At 48.3% G+C, this 19,213-nt stretch overlaps 1 protein-coding gene across 1 annotated transcript in view; it reads right to left on the reverse strand.

The window, feature by feature from the left end:
- Positions 1-783: 783 nt before the first annotated feature.
- LOC125945835 (uncharacterized) overlaps positions 784-19,213 on the reverse strand; it is a 56,877-nt gene continuing 38,447 nt past the window's right edge. Inside the window, exons 4-5 of the mRNA XM_049668143.1 lie at positions 10,370-10,489; positions 784-1,029 (exon numbers count right to left, since the gene is read on the reverse strand). Coding sequence (XP_049524100.1) covers positions 808-1,029; positions 10,370-10,489 — 342 coding nt within the window. The 3' untranslated portion in view covers positions 784-807. The remainder of the gene's footprint in view (positions 1,030-10,369; positions 10,490-19,213) is intronic.

Here is a 19,213-nt window from a genome sequence, read left to right on the forward strand (position 1 = left end):
TGTACTTTTCTCGCACTTATTGACGCCCTACTTAAGTTCCGTTTGTGAATACGGGCCGTACACTTTAGATACCCACGGCATCAGTACAGGTTCCCGTGAAACTCAGACCATCAGTGACGTCACACTTAAACCAGGGGTACCCGCTCATTACTCACTAAAATAAAAACAAGCTAATTAGAGCAACACACCACCCGACACAGAGTAAACGCATGCCTAACATAGCGGAAGGGTGACGCGTCTCCCTCCTCTCTCGCTTCTCCTCTCCCGTCGGTCGCTCGAGCGCGCCAACTGCGCGACGGCACTGGTTACATGGTCTCCCGTAAGTGGCGGAGGGGCGCGTAAACTGCCCTGCGTGCGCCGTCCGCTAGGGGGCTACGCGTCGCGTCCTCCTCGCCCTCAATCGCTACCACGCCCTCTCCTCGTGCGTGGCGGTTTCCCGCCAGTTCCGTTCGCTCGCTCCTCCGAGTTCGGTCTCCAGCCCTACAAAAGAGTACACCAGCGCCCAGGTGCGAGTGCCACTAGCACCGAAGACACCGAAGTCAGGGATTAGGGTCGTTTCTAATTTTTTAGACAAAACCATTACAGCCTCCCCCTGCCGTGCACCAGTCATCACCAATACTATCTCGCTGACTCTCGAGAATATCGAATATCGTGAATATTTGTTTTATTAAGGTTGCCGTCGAAGAGGTATTGTACTTGTGACGTGTACAGAGCTGACTTGCTCTGCTATGCATCATTACAATCTATCAGCATCAGTGAGCATCGAGGCTACGGTATTTATTTTTCTGGTAAGGTCTCAAATGGGTTCTATTGTATTTGCCGTGAACCTTTTAAGCAGTTCTCATAGACGACAGCTTCACCGTGGTGATCCCTTTGGTAGTCCACGAGCTTTGCGAGTCTGTCGAGGCGACTGAAGGCGCCGCCACTTATGTTGAACTTCCGGCACTCGAGGGAGCTGGCGTCATACTCAACGTCAAAGGCGGCTATGCTAAGCGGCCAATCCTTGAATAAGCTGGCCAAGCCGCACACCTGAAATGCAATGGAGGTTATGGAGAAAATGCAGTTTAAGCGTGTACTGCAACGTACATGGTTATGCCGGTGTTTGTGTTTTTCGTTTTTTTAGAAAATACACAATACTTAGACATTTTGCCTCTGCCGATCGGACGATACTAATCCATTAAATGCACTGCGAAGAGGCGCACATTACTCGCACAAGTTGTAATGAATAAATTGAAACGCATAAATGAGTTGTAGCGGCAGTACTGGCCATAATTTTGCGCTGGTGGCTGTAAAGTAGATTTGTGAAGACGATTTGCTTGGCGCGTGATAAGTGCCATAACAAATACTATTTGCGCACCACTTGAAACAAGACACAAGCGCAAACTTTCACCAACTGGCTTTAATGGCAGGAAGTCGACTGGGTTAAACATACATGTGGCTAAACATGAAAAACAACATTATCCAGTATGCATGCGCAATCAACAGAACAGACTTGTTACACGTAGATTCGCAAGAGTAAGATAAGCCGGATGAATTCTAAATAATAAGTAAAGTTCAAGGCACAGTGCCATGAGTTGATGGCGACAACAACAATAGCAACAACGCCATCAAGGCATCGGCCGAGACTCTTAGTGCACTAGGATCACTCGTACTCTTCTGAAAGAAATGCTGCAGATTCGCCTACAACGGCGAGCTTCACGAACTAAAAAAAATATGATTAGGTTTGTAACACATTACGTTCTAACAAATATTGCAATTTATGAATTGGGTAAGTTTGCATGTCATTTACAGTTCGAACGAATTGTGAGCGTGACGCTGATTTTGAGATATTCACCGCAAAACTTGAGATAAAAAAAGCACTGTCGATTTAGTTACCTTTTTACAAAAACGCTGTTTCTTGATCCGAAGCTCGGAAGTAAGTGGAACACCAGTGAAAATTTGTCGCGCACTTTTGGAATGACTTTCTCGAGACGTACGGTATTCTGAGAATACGTTACAAATGCACACAGCTTGCGAACTCACCGTCTAGAATTCGCAATTTTTAATACGCGCCATGAAGTAACTAGTTGAAAACATAATAATCGGTGAATCGATTACACAGTTTAGTAAGGCTACCTACAAATTTACGCCTTCTTGATAGCAGAGGCACACGTGATTCACAAACGGGGCGCTACATGTGGTATCACGACTTTCGGGATAGCTTGACGCAAAAAAAAAAAAAAAATGTCGGGTTTTCGGACGCGGCACACAAGATAGGAGGAACAAAGATATTTCTCCTATAGGAAATGTATGTAGACGGGGGGGGGGGGGGGGGGGGCGGCTCGCTTTTTCTGCGTTTTATTCCTTGCCTTCTGTCGAAGCATTACAACAAATTTGTTCTATATCATGTTCTAAAAATTTGATTTGTACGCATGCACTGCGCTGAACAAGTTGCATATTGCCTTACTGCAATAAAGCCAATGTTATTAGTGACCTTGTAGTTTTTTGTCTTTTTTAAAGTGTATTCGTCGCGCTGGGCTGTCTCGGTCATCAAAAGTCATGCAACAAACACTAGGCCACAGTCGCGAACTGATCATATACGCGTCTCTGAGCAGTCACGTTCAAGGATTAGAATTGTGCTATTGTCTGCAGGCTAGTTCTTCAATAAGCCATACATTCTAAAACAAAGAATCAGTATGTAGGAAGAACATTTCGACATATATTCAAATTGCGCTCATATATATTAAGTTTGCGAACGGCTTTGAGGAACCAACGTATGTAACATCGGAGGAATCTCTTGTCCTTTTCTCGCCATTCGTCTCAGCTGCTGTTACTGCTGTAGTTCATCAAGTTTGCTAGATAAGATAGCAATCGAGAAATCTCAAATTATTATATCGGATCACGTAGAAAACACGTGCGACCAAAATAGATTATTAGATATGCGGGTAATGTGCTAAATGCATGCTAAACGTGATTTTTTTCATGTCCTCGTCACACAATAACATTCGCTGACAGACTTTGAAGCAAACGGCTCGGAGCAGGGCCAGATCAAGGTAGCATCAAATGTGGGGTGGTCATCTGCGCTGTTCCTTGAATCACTCCATATGATATTGAGAGCGAACGAAACTTATTATCTGAAGCTGCTTCTGTTCATCCAACATCGGCAATACTGTGCATAAAATTATTCTCGGTGATTTATCACTGCCAGCGAACGCAGCTAGTATCAGAAACCGGAAAACAGAACAGCTTGTGCACGGCAGTATGTACAATATCAGGTACCTAGTCTCCCAAACGAAGTTAACGACCTTTTAGATTTGAACCAAATAATTTTCAAAAGTGTGTTTAAAATATTCCTCCTGAAAAAAATTAATCGAATATGTTGAACTTTCTTCAGTGCTGATTATAAATTACATATGCGTCTGATTTTTTTTTCGGTTCTTGCACAATATTCGTCACTGAAATTAATACTGCTGCTGTTCTTTCTCATCGCATACTTTTACATGTTGCTTGTCATTTATAGGTTTCAGAATATATTTGTTATATTTTTTTATTATATTGTAAGAATGCTTCGAATGTTTTCCACTAGCGAAGATAACATTGGTTGTACATTAAATAGCTTGTTTAATTTTCGCGCCAGGTGGTCGCTTGTATATTTGATTATGTCTGCGTTCCGAACTGCATTAGGAGCAAGAACCTCCGACAGGCATTTCAGCCTCTTGCTTTTCCTCGGATTTCCTTGTATGCGCAGAAAGGAAGCATTAAAAGAACGAAATAAAAACAAAGAACACAGTACTGAACGAAGAGAAGGGGCGTTGAGGTGCGGGTGGAGTGGGGAAAGGTAAGTTTATCGCACGTTCACTTTCGACAGCGCACTAGTAGTGCTAGCATGTCTCGACGGCGGGGCCCTGCTCTCCTTTTCCCCCCTGTATGTAACTACGAGTACGCCGAAGAACCACAGTTTGTCATAAGCACGGCTTTTTTTTTGCCATCCGCAACAACCTCACCATACCTCCCCTACCTCGCAACATGCACTCAGTGCACCACGCACAGCGAAGGGAAGCCCGGGCCCTGGGCCATACACAAGATATGCGGTAGTCAACCCTCTACAGCCTACACGGATACGGGGTATTATTACTCCAGACGTGCAGCCACAACAGCCCCCGTAATACAAAGAAAATCGGAGCAGAATTTCGCTCCTCCGAAACAATCCCCTGCAAGCCGAGGAAGCGGCCATAGCCCTCACGCTCTCCCAAACAGAGGTTGAAGTCATAATTACTGACTCCCAACAAGCGTGCCGAAGCTTCGCTAGCGGAAGAATTCATCCCAATACGGTCAAAATCATCAATCAAAAGCCGCCAACGAGACCAGTCATGATCATCTGGGCGCCAGCTCATCACGGCATTGCTGGCAACGAGGTCGCCAACCACGTGGCTCGAGATTTCACACACCGAGCCGACGCCGATGAGTCAACACTAGAGGTTAACCCGCGGGACATACGCACCCCCACACAAGTCACTACCTAGAGAGCAGGAGCCATTCCTCCGAGCTCTACAAGTTAATACATTCCCCCACCCAATCAGAAATCAGCTCATAGCCCCTACACAATTTTCTCCGCAATGCCGCTTCTGCGCAGAACCCGGGTCCCTCAGACACATAGTAGGGGGTTGCAGACAGGCACCATTACATCCTCCGAACCATTGTCAAACCAGCGAGCTTTAGGGGAGAGCCTTGACCAGCTCCGACCTCGAGGATCAGCAACGGCTGATTGCGAGGGCCCAGGACGCGGCCCCAGCTCAAGGCATTCTGGAATGAGGGCGCCTCTCCAAAGCTTCATTTACCTAATAAAGATGTTTATTATCTCTCTCTCTCGCTCTTTTTATTATGTGTGCCACATAAACCACGAATACAAAATTTCCATGGAATTATTGGAGATCCCGTAGAGAATATGTAGACACACTATGTGATTAAAGGTGCAACAATCTGCTCGACAACTTTCGACCATCCTAGCCAAAGTCTTCCACCTTCAGATCCGCGCCATCTTATATACTACACTTCACTGCGGCAATTATAGGACATTTATTCCTCCATCATGTCCTCCATCATGTGTGCTGTAAAGGACGCGCCCCTGTACGTGATCACACACGACGGGGCGCCATGCCGCAGGACGATGTGGTGTACGAAGAACTTCGCGACTTCGGAAGCCGTGCCGCGGGACAGTGCTTTTGTGTCAGCATAACGAGTGAGGCAATCTGTTGCAACGATAATCCATTTGTTTCCAGTGGACGACAAAGGGAAGGGCCCTAGAAGGTCCATTCCCACGAGGTCGAACGGGGTCCTAGAGGGTGAAATTGGTTGGAGTAGGCCCGCTCGTTTCACAGGTGTCGTCTTGCGGCGCTGACACCATCAGCCTATATCTATGTCCGCTGCAGGACGAAGGCCTACCCGCCGTGGTTGCTTAGTGGCTATGGTGTTGGGCTGCTAAGCACGAGGTCGTGGGATCGAATCTGCCCGCGTGCTCTTTGACCGCTATAGCCATTTCGGTTGCAGACGCTAAGAGGTACCGAAAATTATACCCAGGTTCTACACGGGACCACACGTAAAGGTCTACTATACGGCGGCCGCATTTCGATGGGGGCGAAATGCGAAAACACCCGTGTACTTAGGTGCACGTTAAAGAACCCCAGGTGGTCAAAATTTTCCGGAGTCCCCACTACGGCGTGCCTCACAATCATATCGTGGTTTAGGCATATAAAACCCCATAATTTAATTTAGGATGAAGGCCTCTCCCCCTGTGATCGCCAATTAGCCCTGTCTTGCGCTAGCTGATTTCAACTTACGCCTGCAAATTTCCTAACTTCATCACCCCACCTAGTTTTCTGCCGTCCTCATCTGCGCTTCCCTTCTCTTGGTATCAATTCTGTAACTCCGACGGTCCACCGGTTATCCATCCTGCGCATTACATGGCCTGCCCAGCTCCCTTATTTCCGCTTAATGTCAACTAGGATATCGGCTATCCTCCGTTTGTTCTCTGATCCACACCGCTCCCTTCCTGTCTCTTAACGTTAGGCCTAACACTTTTCGTTCCATCGCTGTTTGTGTGGGCCTTAACTTATTCTCGAGCGTCTTTGTTAACCTCCAAGTTTCTGCCCCATATGTCAGCACCGGTAGAATGCAATGATTGTACGCTTTTCTTTTCATTGACAGTGGTAAGCTCCCAGTCAGGATTTGGCAATGCCTGCCGTATGCCGTATAGTGTCCTTTAAAAACGCGCGGTATTCATGGGAGCGATATTTTTAATAGTTCACAGTTATTCCAGTAAATGGGAGCTCTAGCCAACAAGTGTCTTTAGCTCGACTTTCATATAATGGGTCTGGATATTAAAATATTTATAAATTCTTGTACACGCTGTTGTGCTGACTTGCAATATGTGATGTGAGTGAGACTGAAACCTCCCGGCGGTCCTTGTATGGTAAAATGAGTAAATGTATTATTTACTTGCGGCAAGAAAAAAAATTTCCGCACGAAATAGATTGGTCTGTCCGAGTACACACTTTGCTGGACAGTGCACGTCCCAAGGTGAATGGCTAGCAAGGTAATTACTATAGGTCATTACTATTAAAGCGAAAATCAGCTAATCTTCTCGCTCATTTGACCACATTGATGACAATAATCTATTTACTCTAAATGCGAACACATTGTCACAGTTTATCATTCTGCATCTTTGATTTACTTATTAAAAAAAGGTTTGCTAAGTTTTCAAACATGTGAGGTTTAAAGAAGTTAAATCAAACCTCAGGCTTATCGAAAGAATACATTATGCGGATAGCATACGCTGCTGTAGTATCTCGGCCAGATTTCGTCCTCATGCGCTCACAGGTGGAGCGCGAAGTCACCTTGTTCTCAGATACTCTTTTTTTTCAACACAGGCCTTCTCACCCGCTTTCGGGGTGGTCGGTGGCGGCCCCCTGACGTCAGCGGGAAAATTCCTATGCAGCGCCGCCATTGGCCGATAGCTGACCTCAATAAAAAATGGTGTTGCGAAAATCAGTGCACTTCTTCCTGTTCTTACGGTATACATTTATTCACGCAATTTACAAACAGGCTGCAGTAACCGAACATCGGAGTTTCCAATTTTGAAAAGAATTACAAACTTCCGGAAGAAGCCGATTAACATACTCTCACGCTCTGCCGCGGCCGCCCGCGTACGAACTAAACTTAGGCCACACTGCTTATCTGTGTCGTAGATGTCGGGTCTCACTAATTTCTATTAGCTTTGAAGACTCAACTAGCCTCCAACCACGCCAAACTTAAGGTCAAACCTCACGTACGCTTGCTAGCGCGCGCTCATTTCTGGAAGCTCCTGGGTCGACACCTTGACAGGCATCGCTTCGTATAGAGCTATTGACAGCTCTTCTAAATGCGCAATTTAGATGTGGCTACTATCTGTCGGTCAAGCCGGTCCGAAGCGCGTAGCACGGCCGCGGGCGCGCACTCCAGCCCTGTCGAGTACCTAGCAAACGCACTACAGTTGCACGTAGCAGGACGTAGATACCGCACCTACCGCGGGGTGTCGCGACGAGCCCGCTCACTGAGCTCACTACGGCTCGCTGGGGACAACCGCATGCTCTGATTGGTCTGTCTGGGTAACGTGGCTCCGGGCGCGTGGCGAGTCTACCCGAGCGCCAACATGTGACTGCAACAGGTCGTGTTCTTCCCGGGTTTCACACCTTCGAGGCGAGTCGCCATCATGGTCCAAGATCCTTACGAGCGAACATAAAGATGACGTTTCGTTCGACCCTCACAAAATGCGTGATTGCCGTAGAGATAAATGCGAAAATAAACGTGCTACTTGCCACACCGTGCGAGCAAGCCTATCGAAGCAATCTATTGAAGCAGTCAACGCTTTGAAAGCTAGACTAGACTTCTTGCAGTGGCTTCGTTCGCACTTGGATATAGTTTGATGTTTTTTGACCGCAATTGTGCGCAACTGTTTTAATACGCAACCGTATTGAATGAAACAAGTTTTAATCCTTAGAAACAAGCACACGGTAGTATACGGCTGCTAATGCGTTGTCTTAGATCATTTTTATTTGTGTTGTTCTTTTCGGGTTTTTTATTTGCAACCCGTCCCGAGGAGCCTCACGTGCATGCTCGCGCGAGCGAACGCTGTTGGCGCGCAGCGAATCATGGAGTGATATATTGACCGAACTTGTTGCGTACCTTCCACAGCGTTGACTTATGTACGGAACGGAGTACAGTACACCGTAGCAGAGCAAAGGGCACGAGACACCGTGCACTCCACCGTAAGTGGAGGGAGGGTAGCCTCCGAGTTTGGCGCTACGTAGGCACCTAAATCGAAGTAGTCGTGCCCACAAAGCTTTCTGTACAATTATTATTCGAGGGAACTCCGGAACTGCCATCTTTCAGCCACCATGCGAATGATGGTTATACTCTGCTTTGTCGGACCATCGTGATTGTGGCTTTAGACGTTCTTGTGGCTTCTTTCATTACCCTAAAATTTACCTGCCTTCATCGGCGTAAACTTGAAAGCAATCAACACTTTTTTTTAAAATCCAGAAGGCAATAAGAATCTCCGAACACGCATAATCGATGATAATTTCAGTGGTTCGGCTTGTTCATGCGTCCGTGGAGTATTGGTTTCAATGTCGCGCTTCCGTGCTAGATAAAGGTCCCGTGTTCGAATGCTGCCGTAGGACAATTTGAATAATTTGGGTTTGATTATTTGTAATGCAGTACTTTCTTGAAAATGATCGTTCGGCAAAGTTATGAAGCCGTGTACAGCCAAAAGGACGAATTTTAGACGAATCCCTACAATAACCCTCATTCCCCTGCTGGCTGAACTGCCCAGCTCGCTGCTCCCGTCGACACTAGTGCCGCAGTTCCTTCTAGTAATTGTAAGAAACTACCCTAGTGCCTACGTGAACATCCAAAATCACATTTGAACTGCGCGCCACAGTGACGTTCAGTATAGGCTGAGCGTTGTGGGCACGCTCCGCTATGCGTAGACTTCGCACTGCAAGGCATTGAAGAAAATGCGGGAGCACCGAGACATGAATCATCGCTGATCTTTCATTACCAATAACTACACTTCTACTGAACGCATTGAAGTACTTTTCGCGGAAAGATCTTTTGTGAAATAACGTACTTCAAGTTCGAGCGCATTTCTCGACTTCGAGAAAAAGTAGTGCGGGCCCCTTTCGAGGATTTCGAGTTGCTTCATACAAAATATGTTGTATCGCGTGTACTTTTTATCAAGTTTCCTGCTGTTTCACTGTTCGAAGTATGTCCCATCGCGACCATATTATCCCGACTCACCATTATTATTTCGGTTTGTAAAAGTTGAAGTGTGCGCCCATGTTTCCGTATTGCTGATGCCCAAAGAATTTTCAGTTGCTCATGGGGAAACTACATTATAGGATATCTCTATCGTTGGGTATTAGGTGCCTAGCAGGGCAGGTGCGAATTGGTAAAAAGAAAGGAAGCCCTTACTTATTGTGTTACGCGTAAGGCAGCATACGTGTAATGCAGTTGGTCTGCTGGTGAGATAACGGTATTTGTTCCTCGATGGAGAATCGGAGTGAAAATTACATTGTTGTACGACATCAAAAATGAACTGCATGAGCAGACCAAATTTCGATGTCTTTGCATTGTCAACATAATGGCTGCTTCCTACTCGCCTATGCGTTTACACTATTGACACGTATACATGTTTATCTTTCACCGGTGGCCTCTTTCCACCGGATAAAAAATGTTAAACGTTATCACTCGGCGCAGGACGCGCCTGTATCGGAAGTTTCTAAAACGTTATCGATGCTTCTTTCCGTTGCCTGTTTTCACTGACGCTTATGTTATCTGATTGTATGACCGACGCGAATTGTCTAGAACTTTCTGGAAGACACGCGAGCATCAGGGATTAATCTGGAACCTTCGATGACTCAGGTATAAAAGCCGACGCGCTTCGCCGCTGATCAGATTTTCGACGATCGCCGACTGTGTTCGCCGCTATCGTTGTGCTTTGAGTGTACGTAGCTTGCTTTTGTGGGCACAGGTTCGCCCAATAAACAACCAGTTTCGTCATACACAGTTTTGCGACTGTTTTATTTACCGTCACTACTACGTGAAACTATGAAACCCGAATTAGATCGAATACACGCATTTCGTTTGGAATGCTTAAGCAACACGTGGCAGGCATCATTCCCACGAATTCACTACGCATTATCAACAAGCAAGAACATCGCTGAAGCCATACCATATAAACTGCCCGCCCAGAGAATGGCTATGATTATCTGGTGCAATAAGTAGGTATTCGACTTCAATAGTATTTCCTGGCGTTATTCCGAAAGAATAATATGCGAATCTGTAAGCTCACCATTTTTTCCAGAACGACGTTGTTCTCGAAAGTCGCAGTGGTGTTGAGGGAAGTGCTGTAGGTGTGCACCGCGTCTGCATACAGGGTGTACTGCCATGGCTCATAATCGTCGACGCAGAGCTGCAGAGAACCACGAACAGCGCGTCAACGTTCATGTATTGGAAACACTCGAAGATATTGCAACACGCAAGGTGAAAAATATTACGCAAGCTAGGAACGCTTCCAATGATAGTCACCATGTGTAAGCGACGGCTTTGAGAAATACGCAACACAACAAGCGGTTGCCTGACCAGGAGATTGCGCCCTGAAGAGAGTTTTTGAGCATGGCACTCAACATCGACTTTCACACATAAGGAAATTTTAGCAATGCAATAGCTTGCTAAAGAACGACCAGCTTCGATGACCTCGATATATAAATTTTGCGTGCGAGAAGTACGGGTTTGTCAGAGAAGCTTATATCTATATTTGTGTTAAGACCTAATCTACAGAGTAAAATCAGAGGAGACCTAAGCACTAGGAGTTGTGAATGCGAAAGCATTAATATCCCATTGAACCCCGCGGGCGGTCCTTCGAGTTATGGACTCGTCGCGGCCAAGGAAGCGCGTTGAGACGCTTGGCGCGTTTTGATTCGACCTCACCAAGGCGCAGTTAGAAGGCAGGCAAGAGCTTGCGTGGACAAGGAACCCGCGGATAATACGGGCTTCCGAGGGCGAGAGCGAGGGTGATGTGGCGTCGCGGTGATGCCCTCTCCCGTCACGCAACACTTGGTGCACTAGCGAGGCAGCAGGCGGCCCTTTCGGGGCTTACAAGGACCTTGCTCAGCTTCAAGTTCTCAGCATTCGCTGCCGCGGGGATCCCCATCACCTTTCATTGGCTGCCTTCCCACGCCGGAATAAGCGGTGATGAAGAAGCGGACACCCTTACCAAAATCGCCCACCATCCTGAAGTGCCGCTCGTGCGAGTGGTCGCTGCTTCTAATTTTTCGAGGTAGCACCTGAAAAAACTGTTAGCAACCGTCCACCCGGATGCCTGAGAGGCCTACGGCAAGGGTCAAAGGTCACTTCCAGAGGGTGGCCTTACCAGGAGGGAACGCTCAACACTGCTCCAACTCCGCATGGGCTGCGTCTGGACGGCGGCGCGGCTGCACGCCAAGGGCCTCTCCCCCTCACCGGCCTGCGGACGTTTCGGTGACCCCGAGACCCTTGAGCCCCTTCTGTGTGCTTGCCCAGCGCTGACAGTGGAACGCTCAAGGTCATCACTGTCTACAGGCAACAGGGTCTACCTGCTGCAACACCCAGCAAACTCCTGTTCCCGTCGCCTCCCCACCTCAGAGTTCTGCACAGTCTCTTCGAGTTTGTGGAGGTGAATGGAACCACCTCGTACTGATGAGCGCCCGCACCCCACCGGCCACTGCCTTCGTCACCGACCTCCTCCATGAACGGACGAGACTACTGCTGCTTTTCCTTCTTTCCCCTTTCTCTCATCTTTACCTCTCCTTTCCCCTTCTCCTGACACGCCGCCGGGCTCCCTATTGGGATGTAGAAATAAACGTCATTTCCCGCAATAAACCACTACCACTACTTTCACGCGCTCAGCTCCGTCGAGGCGTACTCGTGGCGATAGGGAAATGAGGTACCGTTTCGTTCCTACAGATGATAGATGCCCGATTTTTCGCTCAATGGGCCACATGACGCTTTCGCATCAATACTTTGTAATTTGATTTTTGAACATTACCGCACGGGAAATTTGCTCCATCGCATCAAGAACGCCACTATAGGCTACATTTTTGGCTATGAGGTATCAAACTCAGCGTACACAACATAAATGATACGTTGTGCATCGCAGGCTGAGAGGAGATGTTACACACAATTGATGCGCTTAACGTTGAACTCATTCGGATGCATCTATTGAGACGTTCGCAACAGCACCCGGGTATGGCCATTTTTGAGCGTTCTAAAGTGCTCCCAAAAGCCCGATATTGCTCGGATGGTTTAGAAGGAGCGCTCCGGCTACATTCAGGTAGTCCTATTCGCTCGGCTTACTCCAGATCAGATTGCCGAAAGGCGTTCAGTATCGCCGTTAAAAAGGCCAAGACGACTGGTCAGCTACCTGTCACGTGGCCCTATAAGTCCCCGTTATTACACTGCCAAAGTAAAAAATGTCAGTTTCACCCTAAGGGCGAAGCAATGAATGCGATAGCAACACAGCAATGTCATACGAAGTAATGTGAGCGGCTTTGGTAGCAATATGAATTGTAGTAAACATGAGCTGATTAAGTAAGCAGGTGTGCTGCGGCGTAAGTAGACCGACATGAAGAGAGACTCGATGACCACGAGAAGGCGCGTGTGACACGGTGGTGTTGATGAGAAGCGCTTCCCGTGGGCAGCGCGTGCGAAGGGACACACCTGTAGTGCTGCACTGCCGATCCGGGCAGCATTGCATGTGTAGCGTGCGTTGGAAAATGTGGCCCGACTATTACTAACTGAATGAACAAGCGTGGTGTGAGCGCGCACAAACAAACATGAATAGATCACACTGAATGACTGCAGACAACGACTGTCAAAACGCTGGCAGCGAGCGCATACGCCTGCCGCGGGCTAAGGTACGTGCGGTCTATTGCTTCAACGGAAACTGAGCGGAGAATGCACGGCGCATAAAGGTCAGAGCCGTGTGGAGATAAGAGACGGTGCGGGCGAGCGAGCGACGAGCGCGGTTGTTGGCAGAGTAAAAGTGCGCCCCCCCCCCCCCCCCCCCGCGCTCCCTCAGGCGCTGGCTTCCCGCTTCCTTGCTTGCGCGTGGGTGATTGAGTGCGTTCGCTCTCCGTGATAGCGCGCGTCCCCGCACGCTTCCGCTCGGGCATACGGCGCGCGGCGAAGATTTTATCTATAGGGAACCTCACGGCGACGGCGACGGCAGAAATGCGGTTGAAGTGTCCATATAATTGCTATCGCAATAAAAAAAAAGTAAAACTGTAACGAGAGTGAACTAAAAAATTGGGGGATGCTTAGAACTTTCTACGAATGTGAAGGCGAAAGCCTAGTTGGACCTTCTCTTGATCTGCTGTTGAATCTCCTGATGAACGCTCTGCTCATCTACTGTTGAACGTTCTGACGGACGCTCTGCTGACCTGCTCTAAGGGCCGCATGTTGCTCTCGTCGGGCTGCTGCCGCAGCTTCTACCATAGCCGCTCCCACCCGATCGCGGTTACGACGAGTGGCAGTTCGAGCCACTCTTGCCTCTTCCGCCGTGGCGTACTTTCTCAGGTTTCCGCACCCGCGACTAGGGCCTGGTACGCCATCACCCATAGCGATGTGCAATCAAGGTCCGAGCCCACGTGGCGACGTATACAAGGCGCGCGAGCGCGCTGCGAGCATGCTGCCGCCAGGGAGCCTACATGCAACGCCGTTTTAGGGTGGTGAGAGCGGCGTTGCATGTAGGCTCCCTAGCTGCCGCCGTTTCCAGAACTTTTGACGGGGGCCACCACTTACATTTCTCTCCTCCTCCCCAGTGCCGCCACCGCGCTTGCCCTCAACGCTCCTACTGCGCTGCTGCTCACATTTCTCTCACCCTCCCCAGCGCCACCGTTGCCCTTTCCCTCAACGCCCTCCGACGCCCCCGCTCACATTTTCTTCCCCCCTCGTCAGAGCATAAGTTGCCCGTTCCTTCCACACTCCTAGTGAGCCGCCGTTGCCCTTTCTCAGAAACCTCGTCCGCCGCTGCTCTTTCCCTTTTCCGGCGCGCGCCGTTTTCTGTACCTCACAACGCGATTGAAACATGCGATCTGAAATTATATGTAAGCCTTTCACCTTAAAATAGTGGCGGAGTGGCCAAAGCGGCGCGCGAATACAATGGGGAGCATAAAGGCTTTTGCTTTGAGCAGTCACCAGAGGCGCTGTATGCTAAACCCGTAGGCTGTCTCTGCTCGGGAAGTAGCGGGCGTCCGCTACGCCCTTAACTGATGGCGTGATCAAGAGATGTTATGAAAAATACGGCTGACAGCGCCAATAGTAAAAACACCTAAAAATGCTCGGATTGGCGTCAAATTTATCATGGAGGTTCCTGTAAACAGAGTAAATTAATGGCTTTGAAAATAAAATTTGGTACATTTGGGCCTGGACGGAAATCGCGTTCGCGGTGCGAGACGAGCACGCTTACCCGACGCCCCGGAGACTGCGTGCGTGCATAGTGCATGCTGTCATTGCAGACGTCACGTCGCATCTGACTGCGACGTTAGAGCGGATTAAGGTGGATGAACTTTCGCGAAATTTAGAGCAAGGTGGATTAAGGTTGGTACGAAATATAGCAACGTAGATTAAGGTCGGTAGAAATTATTGCAAGGTGGTTGAATGTGGATTAAGATGGATTTAGGTGGATTAAGGTTGGTACAAGTTATTGCAAGGTGGATTAAGGTAGAGTTGTGAAGGACACGTGATAATGTTTGACGTCACGTACCACGGAGGTAACCATTTATTTAGAGAAGTCATAATGCATTCGCATTCCGATCACGTAAGGATACTTAAGTGACTGTCAATTTATTCAGTTGTTTATAGCGCAGCACTTTCTTAAAAAAAGAAGATTTTGCAAAGTCATGAAGCCGTTTAAAGCGAGACGGATGGAGTTTAGGCAAATCCATGTACTAAACATCATTCCAATGCAGGCTGAACCACCCTCCTTGCGGCTCCCGTAGATACTAGGGCCGTAGTTCCTTCTAGTATACAGTTATTGTGCCGCGTACGCTAAGCAGCGCACGTTTATTACAGTTTTAGTTGGCCTGCGATATCTTTTGATTTCAGAGGCCATATGCCGTCATTGTGTCTATCCGTCGACTTCACCGATATAGGTAGCGCTGACATCTAGAAGGTTTACCTCGTTAGGCTTTGTCTTTCGAAACGAGAAGCCATCTCGAAAAGTCCACAAGGTTATCCATAACACACTGTCGTCGAAGCGGCCTGAGGCTAAGCGATGTTTACGCATTCATTTGCTAATGAACGAAGTGAATTCTACAAAAGCAACGCCAAATTTAATTCGTAGCGAGCAGCGGGGACCACCGGCATGTTTTACGTAAACTACGTAAACCACGCAACGCTAAATCTGAGAAATAGCGTGCGTACACTATCCGCTATGGGCCGTTCAGCGTTCTGCGCATGCGCAGTGACGAAACGCCATTTTATAGCGTACTCAATTGTTAGCATTTCGCTAGCACCCTCCGAAGCGCTCTTCATGTAGTGTGCTAGTGGGCCTAATTGAAGCTTAGGACCCACGTAGCAGTTGTCGGATGATCGGTGAAGAAGAAGACGTGTCAATGCTCGTATGAGTTCGCCTGTGTGGCGTATAGGGCTCGCATCTGTGGCTATGTAAATTTTATTCTTCTATTCAATCACTACTCTTTTACTACGACTTGTGCCTGAATCACCGACGGGAAGACAACATAATTCAGAAGTGGGATCCAGGATCCAGTATTCCCGTCGCCACCGAAGACTCATTGCTAACCCTAATGGAACACTCGGCAGAAAGAGTCAACCAGTGTGGCGGAGGAGACCCTGACGCTGACGATGGTGTAGCGATCACGGCTTGCGACCTCCTGCAAGCAAAGGACAGGATTTTGGCAGCATTTTTGGAACGACTGGCTCTTGCGGTGCGGCGAAGCCTCAACCCGCGCCAACGTTCCAAGTTATACCGGATCTGAGTCAAAACATCAGCAGCTTTGACGGCTCCGAGGATGCTCCTTAAGCATCTGAGTGGATCGAAAATATACGGCGAACGTCGACACTTCACGGATGGCCCGTTGCGTATACGCTGGAGACCGCAAAATCCCATTTGGTTGGAGCTGCCAAAGACTGGTATCGTGCAAGAAGTTCTCGAATCACGTCGTGGGGAGAGTTCGAGGAACATTTTCGTCGTATGTTCGTGAGTCAGGCTCGAGTAGGGGAATGATGGCGGAGAATGCAAGAGCGCGTGCAACAGCGAAATGGAAGCACGACTGCTTATTTCCACTCTAAGGTGCACGGCGTAGCCCCGAAGTGAACCTCGGCTTTCACGATACGCGAGATCAAGTTCTGACTGGTCTGCGATCTCGCGAGCTCTGCACAATGCTCTTGGGAAGGACACATGACGACGACGACGATTTGCTTCACGACATCCTCGTGTTTGTGCGCATCGAACGAGAACAACGGAAAGAAACCATGCCAGTTCGCGACTTTACCGCAGAGAGCAACAAGCCGTCAAAGGAAGCGGAGCTACCTCACGAAGACGACGCAGCAAAAGACACGTGCAAAGCCACCGCTTCTCCTAAATCGGGCGTCGGTGAGAAAGAACTGACTCATGCGACCTATGAAACCTTGTCGAAATAAAAAGAAGCGGATCAGGAAGTGCCAAAACAGATACGGAGGGAACCAGAGAAACTCAACTTTCAAGAGCCAGAAAAGACAAGCGAAATTAAAGCAAACGAAGAAACTGCGGCACCGAAACTTTCAGACGTTGTTGCAGAGCCAGAGCACAAAGAAAACGCGAGTGAATCTGCAGAAGAGCCGCCGAAGCAGTCACCCGCTGACTCTGGTGGGTCGTGCGCTCCAGAACCGGCTACTTAAGAAGATAGCCCTGTAGCAGTTGAACCGCAGGAAAGCGTTCCAGAAGTAACCAAATACAAAGCGGTAGCGTCCGAAGAAGGAATCGTAAAGGCAGACGAAGCTACAGCAGTCAAGGAAGAAGTAGCCCAGCGCTCAGAATTGGTGGAGAAGATCAAAGCTGAGGAGGAAGCTGAAAGGTTGCGAGAGGAGAAGCTGAAGCAGGAGCAAAGGAACACGAGCAGAGAGAGACGGAGCGGCGGGAGCATGCCGAGGCCCAATGACTGCTGTTAACCAAGGCACAGAAGATGGTACGGGCCCGCATGGAGGTCACGCTCAAGGAGCAAGGCATAGAGGTGTCGCAGATAGGAGAGAACAAGACCTCGCGCATCACGGAGCAGCCGCAACAGGAACCAACACAAGAAGCCGAGCAAGAGGAAGCAGAAACCTCAGTGAGGCATCGTCCGCAACGTAAACGCACTTTACCGTCAAGACTAGGAGGCTGTGTGTTGTGATCTTTTTTTTCTATTTTCTGCTTGTGCAAGGAGAATTCTATAGTTCCAAGTTCCTCTGTAGAGTGAAATATTATTTTCCCCTCTCTTTTCGTGCTGTGGCTTTCTGTGATGTCAAGCCAGTCAAGATGGCCGGAAGAAATGACTTTTCAGGTCTGTGCATTATGAACTACCGAATTACTGTGTGCTGTGGTGAACTATAAGCGTCTGCTTTTGGACATGCTTGTGTTTGCTTGTGTTTTTAAGCTATTATTATTAACTGTCTCTCTTATTATTGCTTGTATTTTAGGAAATGTGAATGGCGCCCTCCCTCGGGAAGCGCTCTTCATGTAGTGCACTAGTGGGCCTAACTGAAGCTTGGTACTCGCGTAGCAGTTGTCGGCTGTTCGGTGAAGAAAGAAGACGTGTCAATCGTGTGAGTTCGCCTGCGTAGCAGAGTCAGCCTGTGTGGCTATGCAACCTTTATTCTTCTATTAAATCACCCCTCTTATACTACGACTTGTGCCTGTATCACTGATGGGAAGACAACACAATGGTATAGCGTACGCTAAACTAAAGCTGTCTAGTGATTGCATGAAAGTCTATTGTGCACGGGGGACTTGCACAAGACAAGCTGTTGTGCCTTTTCCCCCACTGTCCCAATAATTTGGTGTAGTAAGTTTACCCATGTGTGTGACCGGGGGGGGGGGGGGGGGTGCGCTGTGATAACTCAATGCAAGTACACTTTAACCTTACCAAAGTTAAACCTGTCAGGTGCTGCTGCGCAGGTACGAGTCGAATAGTGCAAAATATGACTCTGACAGCATCCAACGAGGGCGGCAGAACTGTTTGCACGTGTGTTTCGCTTTAGCGTCCTCTCGACATACGAAGTTTGCAATTGCGGTAAGACTAACCTGCTTCCTTTTAAAAGAGTCTAATGCATATGTCTACTTGCGATTAGAACTATTTTTACGTCATATCATTTGCTACCTCTGCTTGAAACTTTAAGGCTCGTTACGAAAAGTGAAAATGGTTCGTGGCACGAAATAAGGCTTGCATAACCCCACATTTCCCCCATGTGCACACTCCGAGCTGGCAGCCTGATCGTCTTTTTATTTTTTAGCAGCCCGAAAAAGAGTCAGTATTGCACAGACGAAAAATGCAATTTGGGCACCTAAATGAATACAGCCGCGTCGGTTTCTCGGAACATTCACCCTTGTTGAAAAACAACGTGCCCTATCACTGCGCACTGAATCACACATTGCCACAAGGTGTCACCTTTTTCTAGAAGTCATGCTCTCGCTTAAAATGTCCCGTTCCAATACGCTACCGCAGTGGGTAATAGGCTTCGTCTCCTTGATTTGTTGAAATGTTTAGTGCGATCAGGCTTAAAACTTATAAGCGATGAAGTGGTCGTCACTGCGTAATCTGCTCACTCACCGAAGCCGGTGGGACGTCCTTGACGCCGTAGGATTTCTGGCATGGCTGGAACAGCCCGAAACCTTCTCTGTTTCCCGAGACAACAAGCGGCTTGTACACGAGTGCCCGCATCGAGAACGATAGAGCGCAAGGAATTCCATACAACTTCGCCAGGTACATGTTTAAAAGGAGCGCTGCTCGGCCCTGGATCATTGTGGATGAACAGAGAAAAAAAAAAAGAAACTTGAATTTTCATGGTGACGAACGTTTGCGTTACATGGGGGCAGTCACTTGACTCCAGGCCCTGCTGGAGTGGCTTCTGAAGGAACGTGATTACGGCGCTTTGAAGAATAAAGAAAAACTAAAATAAT

The sequence above is a fragment of the Dermacentor silvarum genome, chromosome 5 (assembly GCF_013339745.2).
Source record: "Dermacentor silvarum isolate Dsil-2018 chromosome 5, BIME_Dsil_1.4, whole genome shotgun sequence".
NCBI classification, from domain to species: domain Eukaryota; kingdom Metazoa; phylum Arthropoda; class Arachnida; order Ixodida; family Ixodidae; genus Dermacentor; species Dermacentor silvarum.